Source organism: Pteropus vampyrus, unplaced genomic scaffold (assembly GCF_000151845.1).
Source record: "Pteropus vampyrus isolate Shadow unplaced genomic scaffold, Pvam_2.0 Scaffold24, whole genome shotgun sequence".
Taxonomy (NCBI): Eukaryota; Metazoa; Chordata; class Mammalia; order Chiroptera; family Pteropodidae; genus Pteropus; species Pteropus vampyrus.
In genome coordinates, this window is record NW_011888805.1 from 1144596 (window position 1) to 1165884 (window position 21289).

The following is a 21289-nucleotide window of genomic DNA, read 5'->3' on the forward strand; positions in this document are numbered from 1 at the left end:
TAGGACGTGGCTGATACACGTCATCGAATGTCCCCTGGGTCACGGGGTGGCATGGGGCAGCAGCTGGGCCCGCAGTACTCGCACGCCTCCTGAGCCCCCTCCTTGGGCTCTTTAGAGTCCTGGACCTGTGGTCTGTTCTGCTCCTGGGGAAGGAAGGACCCCGGCTCCTTCTGTAGGTTCCTTCCCCCGTTTAAGGTGGAAGCTTGCCTGCAGGTGGTGAGAGATCACATGGGTTTCAACCCATCCTTGAAGGTGGTAGTTTGTCCTCCTCCCCAGACTTCTGCGTATCTTTTTTGTTGACTTCAGGCCACACCGTCAGACATAGAAAGAACAGCCTCACCTGGGCTGTGGAACCAGCTCCCACAAAAGCATAAGGTCGAAAATGCTATGGTAACATCATTTTAATGTCTGCTTCTCCTGCAGAACCCTCACTGATACCGAATGTATGTGGCCTCCAGTCCCGTGCCTGTCCTCCAGGGGTTAACCACACTCCTCCAGGGGTTAGACTGCATTGTACTCACATAGCATTACATCACTGTGGCATGTCTTCTTCAGGCTGTAAGAGGACAGCTAGCTACCTTTCCTACCCTAGTCATCTTTCCAGGGTCTAGCATATTCATTCGTACAGCAGGAATTTAAAAAGGATTTATTCAATTAAACTTCATTAGCTGCCTAGCTCATCACCAGTCTCTCGTAAGCACTCAGTCCTCATGTGGCCCTTGTGGTAGAGTCTATGACAGAAGGCCTGGCCCTGGCGGAATAACAGGTCTAGGTTGGAATTCTACCTCTGCCTCGCCCAAGGTTGCGATAGTGGTCTTGCTAAGTCATTTAGTGTTCCTAAACTTCGCTTTTCTTAACTATATGCTACTATTTACCTTATAGTTTTCTTAGGCAGATTATACATGGAAATTGTAGTTATGGTAGATCTGGATCTTCCCTTATTCCTGCCAGGACAGGAATGTTATTTATTTAGTGACAGCCTCCCCCTCACCTCCATCCTCCTCCCTGGCCCAATGTTCTGATTCCTCCCCTGCAGGAGAGAGAATAACCAGCAGCCGCGTTCGATACTGAATACCTCCTGGCAGTTGTGTCTGCCTCTAGCAGTCGCTCAGGAAGGACGCGGCTCAGGCGTGTGGACTCGGCCGGGGCTGGGTCAGCTGGAAGCTCACTTACCAGAAGGAGTCAAGGGCAACAGGGTTTTCGGTGGGGAACAGCTGAGGTGTTGAATTCTGGCACAGCTGCGCCTGCCCCGAGCCCCGGCACTCGAGAATGCTGAGCCCCTCAAATATGCTGCATGACAGAGCACACACACGTGTGCGGACGCAGATCTGCCCGCACAAACACATACGTCGGCACGCTGCGACCACGCGGTCTCTGTGGACATGGGGGCTGTGTCCTGGCCTCCCCTCTTTGGAGCACGGAAAGGAAAGAAAAGCTCAGGTGGGAAGGGCGTATTATAAGAGGCCGTGGCCATCAGCGAGCTCTGTGTATGGCACCATCTAACGAGAATGAAATCTGCGGTCGCATGGCCGTAGCCACGGGCAGCGCCCTACGTTACGGAGCAATGGGAACAGAAGCGAAATGTGAGCACCACGCTAGGCATTTTGCACAATGGCCCTCAGAAAGAGCTTTTCTTGTGCCCGTTTTACTGATTAGAGAATTTAAGTCCCACAACTAGCAGAGCTTAAAGGGTTCTGTCCAACACCAAAGGCGACACCAGCAACAGCCCAGCGCAGATGGTCCACGCAGAACTGGCTGGTGCAGGGCATCTGCTGGATGGGGTCAGAAAATGAAAGGTGGCTCGGGATGGAAGGCACCTGGGAGACCACCTGGCTCAAACTCATCGCTGTGTAACTGAGCTGGAGCCTGAAGGAGTGACGCGTCACAGGTGATCAATTACAGATGGGGGCGTGCGGAAAGCTCCAGCCTCCCCAGGACAGGGACCTTGCCCTCGTACCCACAGCCTTGGCAGATGGCTATCGGTAAGTTGATTAAAGCAAAATAATGCATAATGCACACAGTAACGCCTGGCTCTTGGTGCGGCCCATTTACTTTTTGAAAACAAAGTTTGCTGTTCTGCTTTTATTTCCCTCCCTGGTGAGCCTGAAGGGCCAGATGACGGGGGTCCCAGGAGCCTCTGCTTCTCCTGGTGGTGCTGCTCTAACAGGCACAAACACCCACCTCCCTTTCTTGGGAGGACAGGAGACACTCAGCGAGGACACATCCACTGAACTAGGCCGAACCGACTTGTGAACTATCCTAAAGGACATGCCTCCACGTGGCTTCCTCACGCCAGTGCACACATGCACATTCCCCATGGGAAAAACCTGCTGTTCCCCTCTCCACCCGCGGCCTGGCCACAAACAGGATGTGGAAACAGGATGCATTAGTCTCAGCTCCAGGGACATGGCTTGACCTGGATTTCCTAGCAAACGCACAGACCTCATCAGCGGTTCTCACCGAATCCGGTCTGTTCCTAAGGAGGGCTCGTGATCACACCGCCTGTGGGTCTCTGGTGCTCACTTCCAAGAAAGGACGAGCACGGAGAGCCCCAGCTTGTCACACAGGAGGAGCCTACATGGCCACAAAGATGGCAGACTGTCCTCTGGGACTTCCTCAAAGGAATGATGCCTGAGCCCCTCTCAAGTCCAGTCTCCAAAAACAAGCTCGTTGAGGAAGAGCCAGGAGATCCCACTTACTAAAAGGAGAATTTCTTACACATCTCAAGGAGGCTGGATACAGAGTAACCAAAAATTAGATTCAAAGTTCCATTCTTAATGGAACTGTAACAGATTTCTTTCAAAAATGTACTCTCCCTCTATTTATATGAAGTGTCCAAAATAGGCAAATCTAGACAGAGAGAAAGTAGGTTAGTGGTTGCCTGGGGTTAGGGTGTCATCCAGAGATAAAATGATGGCTAAAGAGTAACAGGGCTTCTTTTTTCTTTTTGAGGTGATGAAAATGTTCTAAATTGATACCCGAACCAAAAAAAAAAAAAAAAAAAAAGTTATAAAATGATTGTGGTGATGGTGACACATCTGTGAATATACTAAACACCTCTGAGTTGCACAGTTTAAACGGGAGACTTGTATGGTATGTACACTATATCTCAATAAAGTGGATAGAAAATAAAAACAGGTGACCATACAAAAACTCGTATACAAATGTCCATGGTCGAATTATTCCTAACAGCCAAAAGGTTAAAACAACCCTAAATCTACATCAATCAATGGATAAACATGTGGCAAATACATACGACGAAAAGGAATGAACACGTCCAAACCCTGAAAACATGCTAAGTAAAATGAGCTATTCATTTCACACACATGACTCCATTTCTGTGAGATGTCCAGAAGAAGCAAACCTATAGAGATAGAAAGCTGACCAGCAGTTGTTCATAGAAATGGGAGAATTTTGAGGGTGATAGCCGATAATTAGAGTTCTTGAATTGACAGAAACACTCTAAATTTGATTGTGATGATAATCACAAAACTCTGTGAATATTCTAAAAAAACCACTGAATTGGATACTTTAAATAGGTTAGTTATACTGTACATGAATTATCTCAATAAATCTGTTACCAAAAAATAAAGTAAAATAAATGTACTTTCCCTACAAAATTAAAGGTCAAAAAAGTTTTAAGGATTTTTAATATAACTATGTGTATGTTTTTCAATATTGTACCTTTATCTGGAGTTATTATGTGGTCTGTTATTTCTATTTAATGGCAGAGGGAAAACTCTGAGGAGTCTTAAGGAAGACTACAGAAAACGGAATCAGATTTGGGGGACTGTGGAAGCTACTTTTCACTACATAGTTTTAAAAATCTTTTTAACAGGTGTCCTTTTAATGTTAACTTTCACAAGCAGACAGCACTGCTATCACTGGCACATGCTCTTCTGTAACGGGTAACGGGTAGCTCTTCTGTAATTCTAGTCCTGGGATGATCTAGTTTTAACCTTATTCCAAAGAACTGGGGACATTCAATGAATTCAATGCAAATACTTAATGGGCACTTGCTCTATGCAAACTACTGTTCTAAACACTGAAGAAAATCCAAAGAGAGGAACTGAGCCAGATCTCAGCCTTAAAGAGCTCTTGATAAGGCTGGGCTGGGTGGGATTAGAAACACAAAGGTGGCTAGAGCCAAGGGCAAGGACATGAACTTGGGCCAAACAACATACCTAATGATATCACACAAGATTATGGGGCACTTATTAGGTGCTAGATAGCTTACTAAGTGAGGTAGACACTCTGTTGATCACCCTCATTTCACAGTTGTAGAAACTATAGACACAAAAATTAAGTAACTTGCCAAGAGTTGCAGAGCTGATAAGAGAGAGCCTGGATTTGAACACAGAATCTCTCTGAAGACAGGGAGGGCATCTTAACCCCAAGGCTATCATTGCACTCAGACTAGATTAGATTTCTTCTTTAGCTCTGGGATTTTAGGCAAGCTAATTAGAGCTGACCCTTGGACAATGACAGGGTTAGGGGTGCCGAGCCCCATAGAGTCAAAAATCTACATACAACTTTTGACTCCCCCAAAATCTAACTATAGTTGTCCCTCAGTCTCCACAAGGGGACTGGTCCAGGACCCGCCCTAAGACCCCCGAGCCCCCGCAGATACCAAAATCCAAGGATGCTCAGGTCCCTTATATACAATGGAGTAGAACATGTATACAGCTGGCCCTCCACATCCGCGGATTCCCAACCACAGATCGAAATCCTGTATTTGATCTGCAATTGGTTGAATCTGTGGGTGTGAAATGTGGAGACATGACTGTGTATTTCTTGAAGAAAAAAATCTGACTATAAATGGACCCATGTGGTTCAAACCCATGTTGTTCAAATGTCACCTGTACTCTCAAAAACAGTACATAAAAAATAAATGAAAAAATACAGTACAAGTGATTAGCACAATGTGCGACATACAAAAATAACCTAATAAGTAATATTATGCTGTTGACAACGATGATGACAATGATGGTACCTGCTACAGGATATTAAGATACATCGATCCATGCAAAATGCTACTGGATTCCAAAAGATGAAAAGGATACAGCCGGGAAAAGGATTCAAGGAGAAAGCATTCCAGGAGAAGCGGTCCTTAAAATAGGACTTGAAAGAGGAAATACCTTTGAGGTGTGACCTCTATACAACCCAGGAGGCATTTGGAAAAAGAGAACTCAGTGGCACTAAAAGTAGTTCATATGGGAGACTTGGAGACAGGACGGTGAAGATGGGCGGGGGCTGTAGGGGTGTGGGGGGTGGGGAGTATTCGCATTGCCAAGGTGAAAACAGGTGCCACAGAGAGGATCTCGGCATCCCCTCCGTGTGGTGTGGCCTAATTGTACTTCGGAGAGAAAATCTGGGAGTAATTTCCTGAATGCTCTTTTCTAGTTCGTGAAAACAGCATTGAAGGTATCACTTGGAGTAGTGAAGATGAAAAAGATGGAACAAATGAGAATTTATAAAAGTAAAAACAACAAGATGCGGTCAATGAGATTTTGGAGTAACACACGCAAAAAAGCAAGATAATGATGTAACCTCTGGGGGAAACTCAGAGAAGTGGTCTCTAGGACAGATAGGAGGGGTATATGGGCAAAGAACAGTTAGTTTGTCAGAGACAAAAGGAATGAAGGATAAAGGGGTGATGAGTTTTGCTGGCTGACAGCAGTAGTGACAAACAGGTATCCCACAAGAGGCCGCAACGGGCAGGTCACCAGGCTGGGAAATGGAGGGCGGGAGAGAAACAGATTTGAGGTGGGTGCCTAGACACAACAGTTGAAAGCCAAGGGCATGTGTAAGTGTCTTGGGAGAGCTGGCAGGCTGGATAAAAAGCCCCAAGGGAATACCCACAGTAAGGCGTAGACAGAAAAAAGGGAACTTGGAGGAGTGGGCATAGTGTAAAGAGGAGAAACTGGAAGCCTCAATGTCACAGACACCAAAGGCAAAGAGAGAAGTGTGACTGAAGAGAAAGTAAGTAGTGCCAAATACAACAAGGATCTGCAAGCGGGGAGGGGTCTCCGGGATGGTTACTGCTGCATCACTGACCTTGGGGAAAAAAGCATTTCTGCAAGGAATAAAGAGAGGAGTCGGGCTTAGGGGAAAAGTTCAGTAACTGGGGGAGGAGAGAAATAGAATTATGATTTGGGAGAATGGCAAGATTTTTATGGGGTGGAGAAGAATGACATACGCCTGTGCATACTCACCCACGCACTCATTTATCCATCACTGAAAGTCTTTTATGTAGAAGATCCAGAGTTCAGGGTGGTAGGTGACTACACACACGCACACACGCACACACACACACGCACACACGCACACACACACACGCACCTATAACTACAGTCCACACACACACACACCTGTAACTATAGTCTACATGCACACACGCGCACCTGTGACTACAGTCTACACACACACACACACACACACGCCCCTGTAACTACAGTCTACACACACACACACACACACACACACGCACCTGTAACTACAGTCTACACACACACACACACGCACATACACACGCACACACACGCACCTGTAACTACAGTCTACTGCAACAGTGATGGGAGCACCCAGTAGCACCTTCACCTCAACTCTTCAGATTAGGGAATAAGGAAGACTCCGGAAGGAGCCAAGAGCAGAGCTGAATTTTTGAGGCTGGGTGGAAATTGCCCAGATAAGGAGGGTGGGGAGGGCGGTGAGAAAGCAGGAAACAGACACCCCACTGGAAGGAGCAGCGATTCCGAGGCACAGCGTGCCGTGGGATACCACGGTCCATGTGAGAAACTGCAGTAGCCTTGCCCTGCCTGGAAAGCAGGTCAGAGGACGAGGCAGGGACAGCGAGGCAGACAGCAGACCGTGAGGCGGGAGGACGAAGAGGAAGGAGAAGCCGGGGAGGGATGCAAGCCATCCGGAGAGCCGCAGATGAGAGAGAGGAACTGCAACACGCGAACACGTGCAGGGGCCTCTTCCCTAAAGCCTGAGAGAAAAGAGGAGGTGAAAACTGAGACTTTCGAGGGGGAGAAAAGGAAAGTCGACACCATCAAAAGAGTAATCGGCTTGCCAGAGGAAACAAATCAGAGAGCGAAGCAATGTCCCAATGGAGTGAACGCTCGCATAGAACATTCATCAACTATATTCCGTCCGTTTTATTCAACTCCAGAACACTGCTCTATCAGCTCTCCCTCTTTTTATTTATCTTCCTCTTCCAACGTGCTATATATTTTTGGACTCTTTCACCGTAAAATAGTTCAAGTGTAGTCATAGGTAATGAAAAAAGTGAAACTTAAATCAGTGACCGTTCGACTCTGGTGAAAGACTGAGTAGAAACGAGCTTATAAATACTGGCTACGGTGAACTTTGGAGATTTATTGTGGATCTTCCTGCCTCCGTAAATAAATAACTGAGACCCAGCTTAGACCTGAATGAGAGTAAAATTTGTTCTGACTTCCAAGAGAACGTCTGGAGTGTAGGTTTTAACTGCTTCTATTTATGTAATACGAACGAACTCGATTTGCCTCTAACTTTTCCATTTACATAAGCAATACAATTATAAATACTCTGGATTTATACTTTTGTGGTTGGGAGCATGGGTTCTCAACTGCAATCAAATCTGGGCCCTGTCGCTAATTAGCTGTGCAGTCTTGGGCTACTAATTAACCTCTCTGTGCTTCAGTTTCTGCTTTTGTAAATGGGAATGATATCATACCGAACCTCGCAGGGTTGGTATACTAAAAGAATCAATGGTAAATGCTTAGATCAGTTCCTGGCCCACAATAACTACTCAATAAACATTAACTACTATTTCCTGCCTTTTCTTTTCCAGTTTTCAATCCATATGAACCAAACTCATAAAGGCTACTTCCGTCTAGATACACACTTAGGAATAATCGGATGGGCTCCCCTACAGTCGGCTTCCTCCAATGTAATGAACCTAAATAATCCTGATGTAGAGCTTATTTGTTAGACTTCCAGCTAATTTTTAGACTACCCTGTTTTTACATGTATACACACACAAATAAAAGATTAAATTATTGTGGAAAATACTGTTAGTTTCCTACTCAATGTCTATTCTCCCTCCTTCCTGAAGAAGCCCACTGTGCTCAGGGCAGCGATTGTGCTCAGTTAAAAATACTCACTTCTCCACACTTCCTTGCAGGTATGGTCACCAAGTACCTAACTCTGGGTCCCCTTTCTTTCCTTTATTTTTCTCCATAGTACCATTTAAATGGTATAAGCGTTTTCTATTCCATCTCCCTACGTGTGGCTCGTTTATCACAACATCCTAGCACCCAAAACGGTGCCCAGCATGCAAAGCCACGCACAGTGACAGGTGCTGCATGAAGAAATGAGTGGAACACAGTGGAATGTGTTGAGCTGGTTTCTAGGAAAGCTTTTTAAAGAATGTGCCTGGCGTCTTTTGTCCTTTTACCTTCCCTTCATCCTATTTCTCCTTCTCACCTAGAAGATGCAGTGGCCACCTCAAAACCAAGAGGACAAAACAAAAACAAAACGAAACGGAAGACGGTCCGGGTTCCAGAAGGCTTTCTTAAGCCTCAGTGCCAACCATGTAACACGAGTGTATTTACTGACCCTCGGATGTGTTCATGCCACTATTTGTCACGTATTCCGTTATTCATAGCTAACCTCGTTCCTAATAGATACAGATATAAAGATATTTCCGAGTAAAACAAGCCCTGCTTTCTAGATATTCTTGAGACTGTGAGTAACAAGAAATTTAACTAAAGTTCACCTTTCAGCCAGTTGAGACAAATCCAAGATTGGTGTCATAAAGCAGACAGTCTCATCAAAAGCCAACGTAAATAGATATAAATAGAAGGGGTTCGGAGGAAAGTTTCCTTGGTCTTCTTTATTATGTTATCAGTGAAAGCAAATGGAGAGACCAGACAGATTGTAAGAAAACAAAGATGAATGGGGCTTTTGTTAAACTGGTGAGGGTCAGGGCTGTTCTCTATCTATCTATCTATCTATCTATCTATCTATCTATCTATCTATCAATCTATCATCTATCTATCTGTCATGCAGGTCAGGCAATGCTACAGGCCAAATAGAGCCCCAGCAGCCCCATTTGGCAGGGTATCCAGGAGCAGTAACATCAGGAATATTAAGACTTCTCACTGCTTGTGCCCTCTACGAAAGACCCACTTCCTCCTTCACTTTTGGTCAGAGCTATATTCCTGTAATTTAAGACTTTAAACTGGTTAAATGCTAAATACCACTGGGAAAAGTGATGTATTTTTTAGAAATCAGACATCTTCATCAAATCGCCTGATACCTTCCTTTGAACAGGTTTTAACTGGGGGAGAAGAGAAGGAGGAAGCTGTGCCCAGGCCCCTGAGACAACTGGGGTGGAGCGAGGGGGACCGTGGGTGTGGACGGCAGGAGCCACTGGACCGCCACTGTAGCACTGCCCACTGCCATCGACACCTCTGCTTCAAAGGGCAGTTGGCTGTAGGAATTTGAATTGTTCACTTTTGTTTACTGAATTTTCTTGCCTTTTGAATAAAAAAGCAGAAGAGAACGTCTGCTCATAAAACAACACTGCTGACTCAGAAAGATATTTTGCTTGGCAGACGCTAACTAACCAGACACAACCAACTGGTTTGCTGGGTTATCCTCCAGGGCTTGCAAAGTTACTAGTAAGCATTTGATCTGAAGAATAGCAGAACTTTGCATTTCAAAGTATTTGCATTTTCAACTACATAAATACAAAGAATTCAATATAAATATGGTCTCAAACCTACTCAGATTACAATGTGACCTAGTATGTCCAGAGTGATGTCTCAATTTTTTTAGAAAAACCTTTCTGGAAGATTTAAGCCAACATAATGATCAATTTAAAAACAAGTATCACCATTTTGTAAGCCACAGTAAAAGCTGATTCAGCTAATTTTCAAAAACTGCTGATGGGAAAATGAAGAAGAAAATGTATTGGAACTTATGAATTACTTAGGAACACCTAAGTTTAAGAAAACCCCATAAGAGAAAAGAAACAAAATGGCAGTATTACAAATGAAGAGGTTGGGGTTCTTAACAGCTTCTGTGTATGTGTGTTTCGAATTTTTTTTTTTTTTTTTAACCTCAGAGGAGGCTCTCAGTCTCTCTCTTGGTCACAAGATTCATGCCATATTTTACTAAGTGAAGGATATAAACATGGAAAGAATGACTACCCACAACCAAAGGGAAGAAATGCCCAGCCTAAGATTAGTACAAATTTAGTGAGTCACTTCCTCTTAGGAAAGCAAACGTTTGTTGTTTCCTGAAGGATTCAGAGAGGACACCTGAGTTCTCAGCTTGAATCATTCCATACAGGTAGCAAACTTGGTCAGGTGAACCTAAAGCCCATTCATTCAATACTTCTGCCCACGCTCAGTTCAACATCACCGTGGTACCTCCAGTTTCAAAATCAATGTCAAGTCAAATCTCCCGGCTATTTCAGCCTCCACATTACTAAGTTGCCGGGAGGGCAGATGTAACTAAAACAAAGAAAATTCACGTTAATTGCACATTTATCCTCTAACGTTGAATGGACAGCAGCCTTGGTTTTCTTTTGCTCATCACCCCCAACATTCCTCAGTCCTGAACCAAATCTGCTTCACCTCTTAAATGGAGAACTGAAGCTTTGGCAAAGCCGCCTGCCCTCCCTGAAGACGCTTCTGTGCCAGCAACACACACACGTGGATGGATTAGGCAGAGCTGTGCTGTGAAGCATACGCACGCTCTCCCAATGTGTGCTTTTCATTCCAGAAATACTTTATTCCTAAACCACTTCTATGCCTCTCTTGGCATGAAACAGTACAAATGGCTCTGTGCCAAAGGAAGTGTCTGTTTAAATAGGTGGACTTTCTTAAAATTTCTTTACCTCAGAAGATCATAAATAGAACATTCTGGCATAATTATAATGGAATAAAGTAGAAAAAAAGAAAGGTTATAGGAAAAAAAAACATTTTTGTCTTTGTTTTGTTTTAAAAGTTGTCTACAAGAAATACTGGAAATACAAGATATAACATAGAATTATCTCCCATGAGAGTAAAAATTAAAAGATCCAAGTTAGGACAAGGAAGCAAAACTCTTACTTGTAGCAAGAAAGGTTAGTGAGCATTTGCTGCCTTCTGTCACAAGCATTTATTCCTGTTTTAAGGTCACCCACCAAAGCAAAATGTAAAGGATGGGTTTCTTAATCACTGTTTTATTCTGGAATATATTTTATTTTTGTTCCCTCCTTCTTTATGACTTTCATCTTGTATTAAAAACTAAGGTAGAAGAAAACCGACTTTGGTTGACTTAACTACCCTTTCCTTTTCTCCATGCTCACTTCCAGGTATTTATTTAGGGTTCACTCACAATAAGCAGTAAGGCATCGATAACATTTCGTAGAATCATGAAGCATCACCCATTGAATTACGGTTGGAAAAAAAAAACCCTCTTATCCATCTACAAATATGTACATAAACAACACGTACGGTAAATGACATCGAGTCCCATAGTAAATACACAACACGATCGCCTATCTGACTTCCATCAGGAGGGACCTAAAGATACCGTCTTAAAAATTCAGATCCTGGACAAAGGGAGGGAAACTTACTTTCTTTCCACTTCTGGTGTTGAGACGGCACTACAGAAACCCAGCGACTCCTAGGAGAGAAAATTCATAGCGTCATTATAGGCAGAGCAGCAGGCTTCATCTGATTTGTACAGAATATCACTTAAAAAAAGGAAAAAAGGCAGAAGCAAAAATAGATGATTAAAGTCATTGTGCTTACTTCGATCTGGGACCGCAGCTGAAGTGACGTGGGGCTGGCATCGGGTTTCTCCTAAAACAGAACAGATGCTGGTTTAATGAGACTTCCAAACGTGGCATACACCAGAAAGACAAATAGATATGTAAGAAGAGATGGGGGAATCTGGGAAATGCTAGGGTACAGTGGGAGGAGATGGTGGAGATAAATAGATTTTCTGGAAAAACTGAAGTATTTTTAAAAGGAGAGGTCTAGCGTCCTAAAATTATTCTAGCCTCTTAAAACTGAACCATCTTCCAAACTTCACCACTTGAGACTACTGACAATTTTACTGCAGAAGGAAAAAGCACAATCTAATTGAAGGATATTGACTGTTAATGGTGAAATAAATCTCTAGATGCAATTAGATGGTCACTAGGACACAGAATTTACAATGACTCATTTGTGTTCAGGTCCAATCTGATTTTAAAGTTCTAAATATAGTCAGGGTATTTAGTAATGTAGGGCTAGTTGTAAGTGCCTATAGGAAAGTGGAAAGTTAACTTGATATTATCTTGCACCCCTAAGAATCACCATGCCCTTACAATACAAATGAATTAGCCTAGATGGAAATTAAAAATAAAAAATCTTAGCACCCAGTTAAAAGATGAAATAAATGTAAGACAAGAATACACTGAAAAGTCATTAAGTCACAAAGAAGATGCAAGGGAATCAAACAACTTTAGAGATGAAGCCATGTAGTATAAAACTCGTTTTACAGTTTAAAAAACTAACCGTTTGAAAGAAAAAAAGGGAAATATATTGAAATAAGCTTTGACAGCAAAATAGGAACTTGCACTATCAGAAGTTTTAAAATGTACTGTGGGAAAATAAGGGTTATACTAGTAGATAGAGCAGCAAGTACCACACTTATATTTTTTATAAACAGAAAAATTCTAACTCTAATGGGTGCTAATGTGGAGCATGGTCCACAGTCCAGGGGTGCCCCCCACCTGATCGCCAAGTCATAGGCAGGACAATGGGCGGTCTTAGAGGATGGAGTAATATCACTAACATCATACAAGTCTGCAATATCTGATTGATTATGAGTTTTCCAATTATCCTGTAGTGCTGTTACACCCCTCGGGACTGCACATGTACTATTTGAAGATCGTTTTGTGAGTCTCAGATAACCTTGAGGAAATGGGAGCAGACCAAATTACTAATTCTAACTTGCTAGACGTCTAATTGTTCAGCTTATTAAAGTTGCCTATTTCATCATTCGTGATCATAAAACTAGACCAATATTTTAAAAACTTAGCAATGAAATAGTAAAACAACTGTCACAGTAAATTCATAAATGTAAATAGATAACAGGAATCCAGCATAGACTATAAAACGAACGTGCTGGGGTGAGTCAACCTGAGAACTGGATGCTTTTGGACAAAAAAGACTGAAAAAGTATTGTAATGGACTAGCAACTTCTCACCCCTAGTCCCCAGGGCCTTATTTGTTATGAAAAAATACAGCGGCCTGAAGCCCCATGGAACTTCTGTCTGGTTAAACAGCCTGGTTTTTACTGACACCTTAGTTCAGTTCATTACAGGACCAACTTATATTTCTGTCCCAAACTTGATACACCATGTTTACAAAACAATATAACCAAATGTTCAAGTTACATTCCGATTCCAATTGGTATGACGTTGGACTCAGGTGCACTCAACAAAAGGAGGTCCCTGGTACGTAGACCAATTGTGATGCCCCAGTAGCTGACCACTTAGCACTGCACAGAGAAATTTACCAACTTAAACAGCAGAAGGTAAGCAAAGGTATAGTCTGCCCTTTTTTCATATTAAGTCTTCCTGTTCAGGAGTCAACATGGGAGTCTCAGAATGATAACAGTATTCTATTAGTTCCTCTGACATTTTCTCTGAAATTGACCCTTCAACACCCAACTCCAGTCCATCCAATTTCCATAACCATCCCTCCCCCCCCAAAAAAAGCCCGATTCATCTCTCTCCCTCTCCTCAATTCTTAACTTTTCTTCAAACTCTAAGTGTCTACCTCACTAAGTAATAGTTCATGACAGGAAATTTTCTGCTAGTATTGTATATTTTTAACTGCATTTTTTCCAATAAAATTTTTTCATTGAGTGCATCATTTGTCACTCAATACCATATACATGACATTTATGGTATAACAGGCAAAATGCACCAGTTCCTGCACACAAAGCATGTGCTTGTTACCGACTGTATTAAATGTTTGATGATCAGGAAGAAACACTCTAAACAATTCATTTTCACATGTTAGTTTAATATACATTTGACTTTGGTTTAGCTACATTTTAGGAACTAGGTGGGGGGTTTTGAGGCATACTGTATTAAAACTCATCCCTTTAAAATAACGGACCCGGTTGATGTTTCCATGTAGAACATCTGTTTTTATCAGGAACAAGACATGTTAAACAGGGGATTTTTTATAGTCATGTTTCCAGTGTGGTTTTTTTCCCCTCAGAATATGTCATCAAGTAATGTTTTACCAAATATCAACTTCATCTCTTAAGGAAAGACTACCTTCATTGTTAAGGGAAAACATATCCTGAAGTAAAAACATTACACAAATGAGAAGAAGCTTCTAAAATTATCCACTAAGTAAAGGATCTATGTGATGCCTGGAGGGAAAACAGAATGGACCTTTGGGGCAAAATTCCATTATTATGACACTGAGGAATGTCACATGATATCAATGACAAACGTGCAGAGTAAGGACTAATTACTATCACGTATGTATGAATATTATGAAATATTTAAGACATATCAAATGTACAATAAAAAAAAATACAGCAAAACCCTGTATTTTTCAGGACATACCACCGAGCTTGCGAAATGGAACATTACAAATAGCGCTAGCAGGTGTCTGACATACACTTGGACGAAACACCTGTGTGCAGAGTATGAAACGAATCTTGGTAGAATTGTCATGCATATATGTGGAGGAAGTGCTGAACAACTTTTTATTCTGTTTATCACGAAAAAGCAAATTCGACTTTTTTTTTTTTTATGGCACAATGTGGAGTGGAAAACCACGATGGAGTCAGAAGGAACACCAACTACGTGAAGCAATAAAGGGTGTTGATTACATAATAAAGAAGCAGAAATTCAGGTCAGAATAGAGAAAGACTCCTTAACATCTCCTTCCCTGTCCGGACTAGTAGGCCACACCCTTTTCTGCTCCCAATTCAACCAGTGGGCAGGAAGCCATGGTTCTGAAGTTCTAGCCTGGAGAAGGAAGTCCTGGTGAAGGGGAGGCGGAATAAGAAGTAATGGGAGTCACGTGACTGTCCAGCTACAAACTACTTTATTCATGCAATAACTGATGGTCCACAATACAACTCCTGATTCAGAAGTCATCATGTTAATGAAAACACAAGTCACTGAGTATATATGTATCTTTTGAGCGTGTTATGAAAAGAGATGATCGCTGAGAAATAAGAGTCTTCTCTCCCTTATGAACATATTCTGACCGTTCCTACTGCTGTGTACAAATCATCCCAAATAGTCACAAAACCGACAAGCATTTTATGATTGTTCACAGATTGTGTGGATGAGAATTCAGAAAGGGGATAACAAGAAAGGCTTGTCTCTGCTCCACAGTGTCTGGGGCCTCAGCTGGGAAGATTCGAAGAATGGGGGTGACTTGATTACGGTAGGGGCCACAATAATTGGAAAGCTTGCTCACTCACATGTCTGCAGGCTGAGGCTGGCCAACAGCTGGGACCGAAGTTGGTCCTCTCAGCTGGAACGCCCATGTTGCCGCTTGGATCTCCTCACTGAGGAGGTTGAGTTTCAAGAGCGAGCATAACAAGAGAGCCAGGCAAAAGCTGTATTACCCTTTTTAACATAGCCTCATATGGTGTCACTTCTGCTGAAGTCACAAGCCCTCCCAGATGCAAGAGGGTACACAGGTCCCATCTCTCAGTGGGAAGAGTGTCAAAGTCCCACAGTATGAACAGCACTGGGATGTCAGATATACTGAGGTCTCACTTTGGAAATCAGTCTGCCATACTGGCTGACAAGGAGATGGGGAGCTCACCTAAGTTTTCAAAACGAAGAATGAGATGAGACCATTTATTCATGACAATGTCCATAAGGATTTTTTTGTGATTTTTACAGTTTACTCAAGTAGCATATCTTGGCAATATATTTCAACTTTAACCTGTCACTTAAAGGTTGAGGCAATATATTTCAACCTTAATCTTGGCAATGTATTTCTTGAAATATATTTCAACCTTAATCTAGGCAATATGTTTCAACCTTAACCTAGCACAATGTTTTAAGCTAAAATTATTATCTCTCTCTTATTTCAAATGTATTATTATAGAAAATCTCAAATATACAAAAGTAAAGAGAACCATATAATAAAGTCCCAAATTCATATTATCCAGCTTCAAAAATTATCTACTCGTGGTTAATTTTGTTTTATGGATAACTTCACCCATGCTTCAGCTTCATCCCATTTTAAAGAAAATCCAAGATACCATATCATGAATTATCAAAATTTTATATTAAGGTTTCACTATTGGAGTTTCTTATGTCCTAACTGTGGTTCAATCTTCAGCAAATGGCTCAGTCATCAAGAATTTGACTCTTTCCTAGCACTGGAGGACTTTCTCTGGTCATTGCAGGAAAAAAAATCATATTCAACAAATTTAAAAATTCCATCTAAATGCTGCAAAAGAACATGAAAAATGCATTCAAAATTGAACATGACCAATGACTTCACTATTTCTCAAGTATAAAGATATCATCCTAATACTTTTTTGAGTATGATACCCTCATTGACTTAGCACCTTTGTGGAGTGTGATAAGCACTATTTAGAGAGAAATAACTCTAAAATTTGGTCCATGTTCAAAATTTGGCCCATGTTCATTCAATATGCAAAGAGCCACAAAACACTAGTGGCTGAGTTTATAATTGTAAGTTAGAGTATTACAACTTAAATTTTGTAAAATAAATTTAAAAATGAACCTGGATGCATAAAGTTTTATCTATAGATTAAACTCTTCATCATTAAGCCACATCTGCATACCTTAGTTAAGAATGACAAACATCATTAACATTACAAACTCTTAGTGAGTTTGTAAGTTACAAACACTTAAGGAATGTTCCTAACTTAATGAAGTATATCAGTGAAAACCAAACCAAAATATAAACGTAGGCCAGCTTGCGTGCACGTGTGTATGTGTGCACGCAGAGGAAAGGGTCTGAAAATACTCACCAGATGCTAACAGTTACCTAGGCTTCTATTCTCAGCATACTTTTTTTACAATCACGTAGTCTCGCATTACCTTCACAATTTTTTTTCTAACAATGAGAGATCAGCTTAAAAAACATAATCTTCCAATCCTACGTATGGTTTTAAATGATCTACATGCATATGTTTATAAATGTACGAGAAAAATATCTGAAAGCATTCTTATACACCTATGCTTACTTCTGCAAAGGTCACTAGATTTCTAAATTTTTAACATATTTTTCAAGCATGTATTACTTTCATCTAAAATTAAATTTCATAATAATTTTAGTTGTACCCAATGATTACTCTAAAAAACTTAAGAAGTATTAAAAACAGTTTCTCAAATTAGGTCTTGCCTTGTACTAAAATACTTCAAGATGTTAAAGTGTTTAACAACTAGTATCACAGAAAACTATGTATAAATTTTATGATTAATAGTGAAGGTCCATGATGATTTTAGAAATCATCTCATATTCCTATTTTGACTAAAGAGTCTATAGTATCATAAAGTTTTTTTAAAAAGGTATTGGATGACAAAAAAATTACTGGTATAGAGAGAAGCACAAATCCATTTCATGTCGACTTGTACAATCTCTGGAAACAATAATTCCTTAAATGTTTATTATGTCTAACAGAGAAGCAAAGAACAAATGTTTCAAGATTAAATCAGTAGTTTGCCAAAACCAAAGCATATGAACACGTGTGTGCTTCCACCTTCTTGTGTATGTGCACACACGCATACCTACAGTCACACTAACAGGGCATGGTCAAATATAAAATTAAGGCTCTGACCCTAAATGACTACATTTCCATTCCAAAGTGTTACAATCCATGGTGTAATACTCCAGAGTCAAAAATCCACTCGGGGCAGAATAAGGTCCTGGAAAATAAATATTGTGCCCTCATCTCCACTCCAACTTTGTTTCCACCTTCTTGTGGAAATCCACACCTCTCCCTCCGTGAATGCTGCCAGTAGTCGAAGCCAAATGAACCTGACAGCTGGAAAAGCAAGAGAGATAAACCTCTCTCCCGTTCCAAAAGCAGAGAAGAACATTAGGCGCCCACCAGCTCGGCTCAGCCAAGTTCTCCTCCGCGTCCCTGAGTACAGGAAGGAGGAGGTGGAAAATGCGAGGGCTGCAGGCTTAGCAACCTTCAGCCTGCACGTAAAACACCACATGCTATTACTGAAGCGTTCAATTAACGGAGGGAACCAAGCTCTAAACTGCTGGGCAAAATTGCTGCCGGTGGTAGATTTAAAAACTCATGTGACATTTACCACTTTACAAAGACTCTAAAGTTGAGGTATCTCCCAGTTGGCAAAGTATGCTCCCCTCTTGTCCGATTTCTCCATTCTGGCCAATCAATAGGGCATGTGTTTATTGTAACAGGATTTAAATTTCAACATTTTCTTGGGAATCTTCTCACTCTCCACCAAATCAGCTACCAGCAGCTGTAGCTTCTCCCTTCACAAGGTCTCCTGCGTCCATCCAACCTGTTCCATTTCCACAGACATGAGCTTCTTAGCAGCCCTTCGCCGCACAGGTACCCGGCCACCACTGTAGAGCAGAGTGGGAGGTACTGATTGCCAGGCAGGGGCACTGAGTTCCTGTAAGAGTGAGATGTCAGACCCCACTTTTGTTGGGTTTGGTTTTTCCAAAGGCAACAAAAGAGAAATGGACCATAGGATTATCTTTAGGTTCCTTTTTGACTATAAAATCCTGTGATGAAGCAGTTTCCTGTCCATCCAATCACTATTATCAAATAAAACTTCTTGAAATAGTACTCTGCTTTTCTGCTATTTAAAGCATGGTTCATGCATCATGCATATTAGAATCACTTAGGGTTCGTTAGAAAGGCAGCCTTGCGCCCCACCCTAGATCTGCTAAATGAAAATCTGCATTTTACAAAGATCCCCAGGTGATCTGTATGTTCATTTCAGTCTGAGAAGCACACAGCTCTGTGTCATTTCTCTGTTCTAGAACGCTTCCAAAATTGTGCAAATACATACGGACAGGATAAAGTCCACGTTTCTGAAGGAGAAGCCCTACCTTCAACTGGCTCGATCATAAACCTCTTCTTAGAGAATGAATCATGGGCCCACTGCCCCCTAGTGCATGCTGTCTTGGTTTTGCCTTTTCGCTCCTGCTGCCTGTAATGTCCTTCTTCTCCCATCCATCCAAACCCTACTCATCCTTTTTGGTCCAACTCCAAACCCACCTCTTGTTTAGCCTCTCCCATCCACCTGTGCTGTAACGATATGCTTGAGTTTGTAATAACAGTAACTAGCTACATTGTTTACCTGTTAAGTGCTCCTATGGAGGGCTCTTCTATTCATTTGTCATATTCCTTCAAGTAAACTGTAAATGCCCTCTTAACAAGAGTTCACTGTACTCACAGACACACACACACAATCCAACAAAAACTATTCAGCACTCAGTATGTACCAGGAACCATTTGAAGTTCTAAAGAGGCATTTCTCCTCTCAAGAACATTACTTTCTAAAGACTTTCACAGGCTCTCTGTACAAGAGCAATGCTTGATGGGTATCTATTGGTTTGATTTGTTTCAATTGGATCGTTTTGCCAGTAATGCTGACTCTTCTATAATTTTTGTTTGCAGTTTCACTGATCAGGACATGTACTTTCGTATTTACTTTTGGGTTGCACAGTTACACTGTTAAGTAAAAGTAATTCAGCAAATATGTTCAAAAAGAAAGATCTACAACTTAGATTTTTAAGAATTTAAAAGAAAACTTGGTGGTGTTTAATCACCTTTACGGTAAAATCTACAGTGGCTTGTGTGTTATTACTCCAACACTACTCCTTTTCACGTTTTCCTGTCTCGTTTAACCCAAATCCTTCAAAGATTAAACAGGAAATCCTGGTCATTTTTCTGGCTCCATAAGCTCATGGTCTGGCATACAAATTTTTTTCTAATGAGTGAAAGTGAATGGAAAAGTACACTTATTTCTCACTACATTAAAGAAGAAAAGTTCCAAGGGAAAAAAATTTTTCACAGTTGAATACTATGCCAGTAATTGCAACATTAACAACCTCTCCGATGGAGATGGTGTCAGCATCCATCAAGTCCATCCGACCTCATTGCTGTGAGAGTGTGCAGTGGTCCACACTCACCAAGTGATCTTCTGAGTATATCCGTTTGCTGACTAGGACTAATTAATAGGAGAAAAAAGTGACAGGAAGCAACTAAATGGCCCCGCTCACCCTTGCTTCTTTTTCTGTTTCTCCCATCTCCTCCTCTTTCATCTACTCACTCCTTAATTTTAAAATATTTATTAAGTCTATGGCCATGCTACCCTGAACAAGCCCGATCCCATCTGATCTCGGAAGCTAAGCAGGGTCAGGTCTGGTTAGTACTTGGATGGGAGACCGCCTAGGAAGACCAGGTGCTGTAGGTGTAAAAAATAAAAAATAAAAATAAAATATTTATTAAGCACATATCATATGCTAAGCTCTGTTCTTAGTCATCAAGGTCAAACAGTGAAAACCATTCACTGCCTTCGTGGGGCTTATATTCTAGTGATTTCTAAAGTCACTCACGGGACTCATTTGCACTTAATGTCGAAGTCACAGGCCCTTCTGTGCTAGCACCAGGCAGATGACATCTGGATGGCTGCACTTAGCTCTGGATGCCGCATTTTCTGGAGGATAATGGAAATCAGAAGAACCTTCACTAGTTTGGTGTCTGGAAATGGGATCATATAAACAGGATCAATGGGAGGAACTGGGCTGTTTACTCAGAGAATAAAAGGAAAAAGCAAACATGTGAAAGCCTTCCAGGGAGCAGAGGCCAGACAGCTGCCTGGAGCAGCTTCCCATGAAGCCACCCAGACCCTGGCAGCACCCCACACACTGTACCCCGAGGACACGGGGGGAATTCGAGGTGGAAAAACATTTATTACAGTTTAAAATAATATATAATGAAAATAAAATCATAGTATTAGTGATAACATTACATATTGAATTGGTATAAAACTTCCAAACAAAAATTTTTTAATTTTTTTAAGAAAGAATTTTGAGCTTACTTGAAAATAATCTTGAAAAATATTAGGTTATAGACCTGAAATGACTATCAGCCATTCTAGATCAAGACTTTTAGTGATGAGCTCAACGCTCTTGTTGGCCATGACTGACAAGGAATTTTAGTCACAAAACTAACTTCTAAAGACTGTGTTAGCCATTTTTATAACCACTGAAATACTTATGGCAATTTACATTTCAAC

The 21289-nt window shown here is 41.5% G+C and overlaps 1 protein-coding gene and 1 non-coding gene across 2 annotated transcripts in view; one reads left to right on the forward strand and one right to left on the reverse strand.

The window, feature by feature from the left end:
• SASH1 (SAM and SH3 domain containing 1) overlaps positions 1–21289 on the reverse strand; it is a 166133-nt gene that overhangs the window by 80868 nt on the left and 63976 nt on the right. Inside the window, exons 3-4 of the mRNA XM_023528327.1 lie at positions 11796–11846; positions 11618–11667 (exon numbers count right to left, since the gene is read on the reverse strand). Of these exons, the coding sequence (XP_023384095.1) occupies positions 11618–11667; positions 11796–11846 (101 nt within the window). The remainder of the gene's footprint in view (positions 1–11617; positions 11668–11795; positions 11847–21289) is intronic.
• LOC111737223 lies at positions 20346–20464 on the forward strand. The gene has a single exon (XR_002779390.1). It is a non-coding gene; the product is annotated as a 5S ribosomal RNA (ribosomal RNA).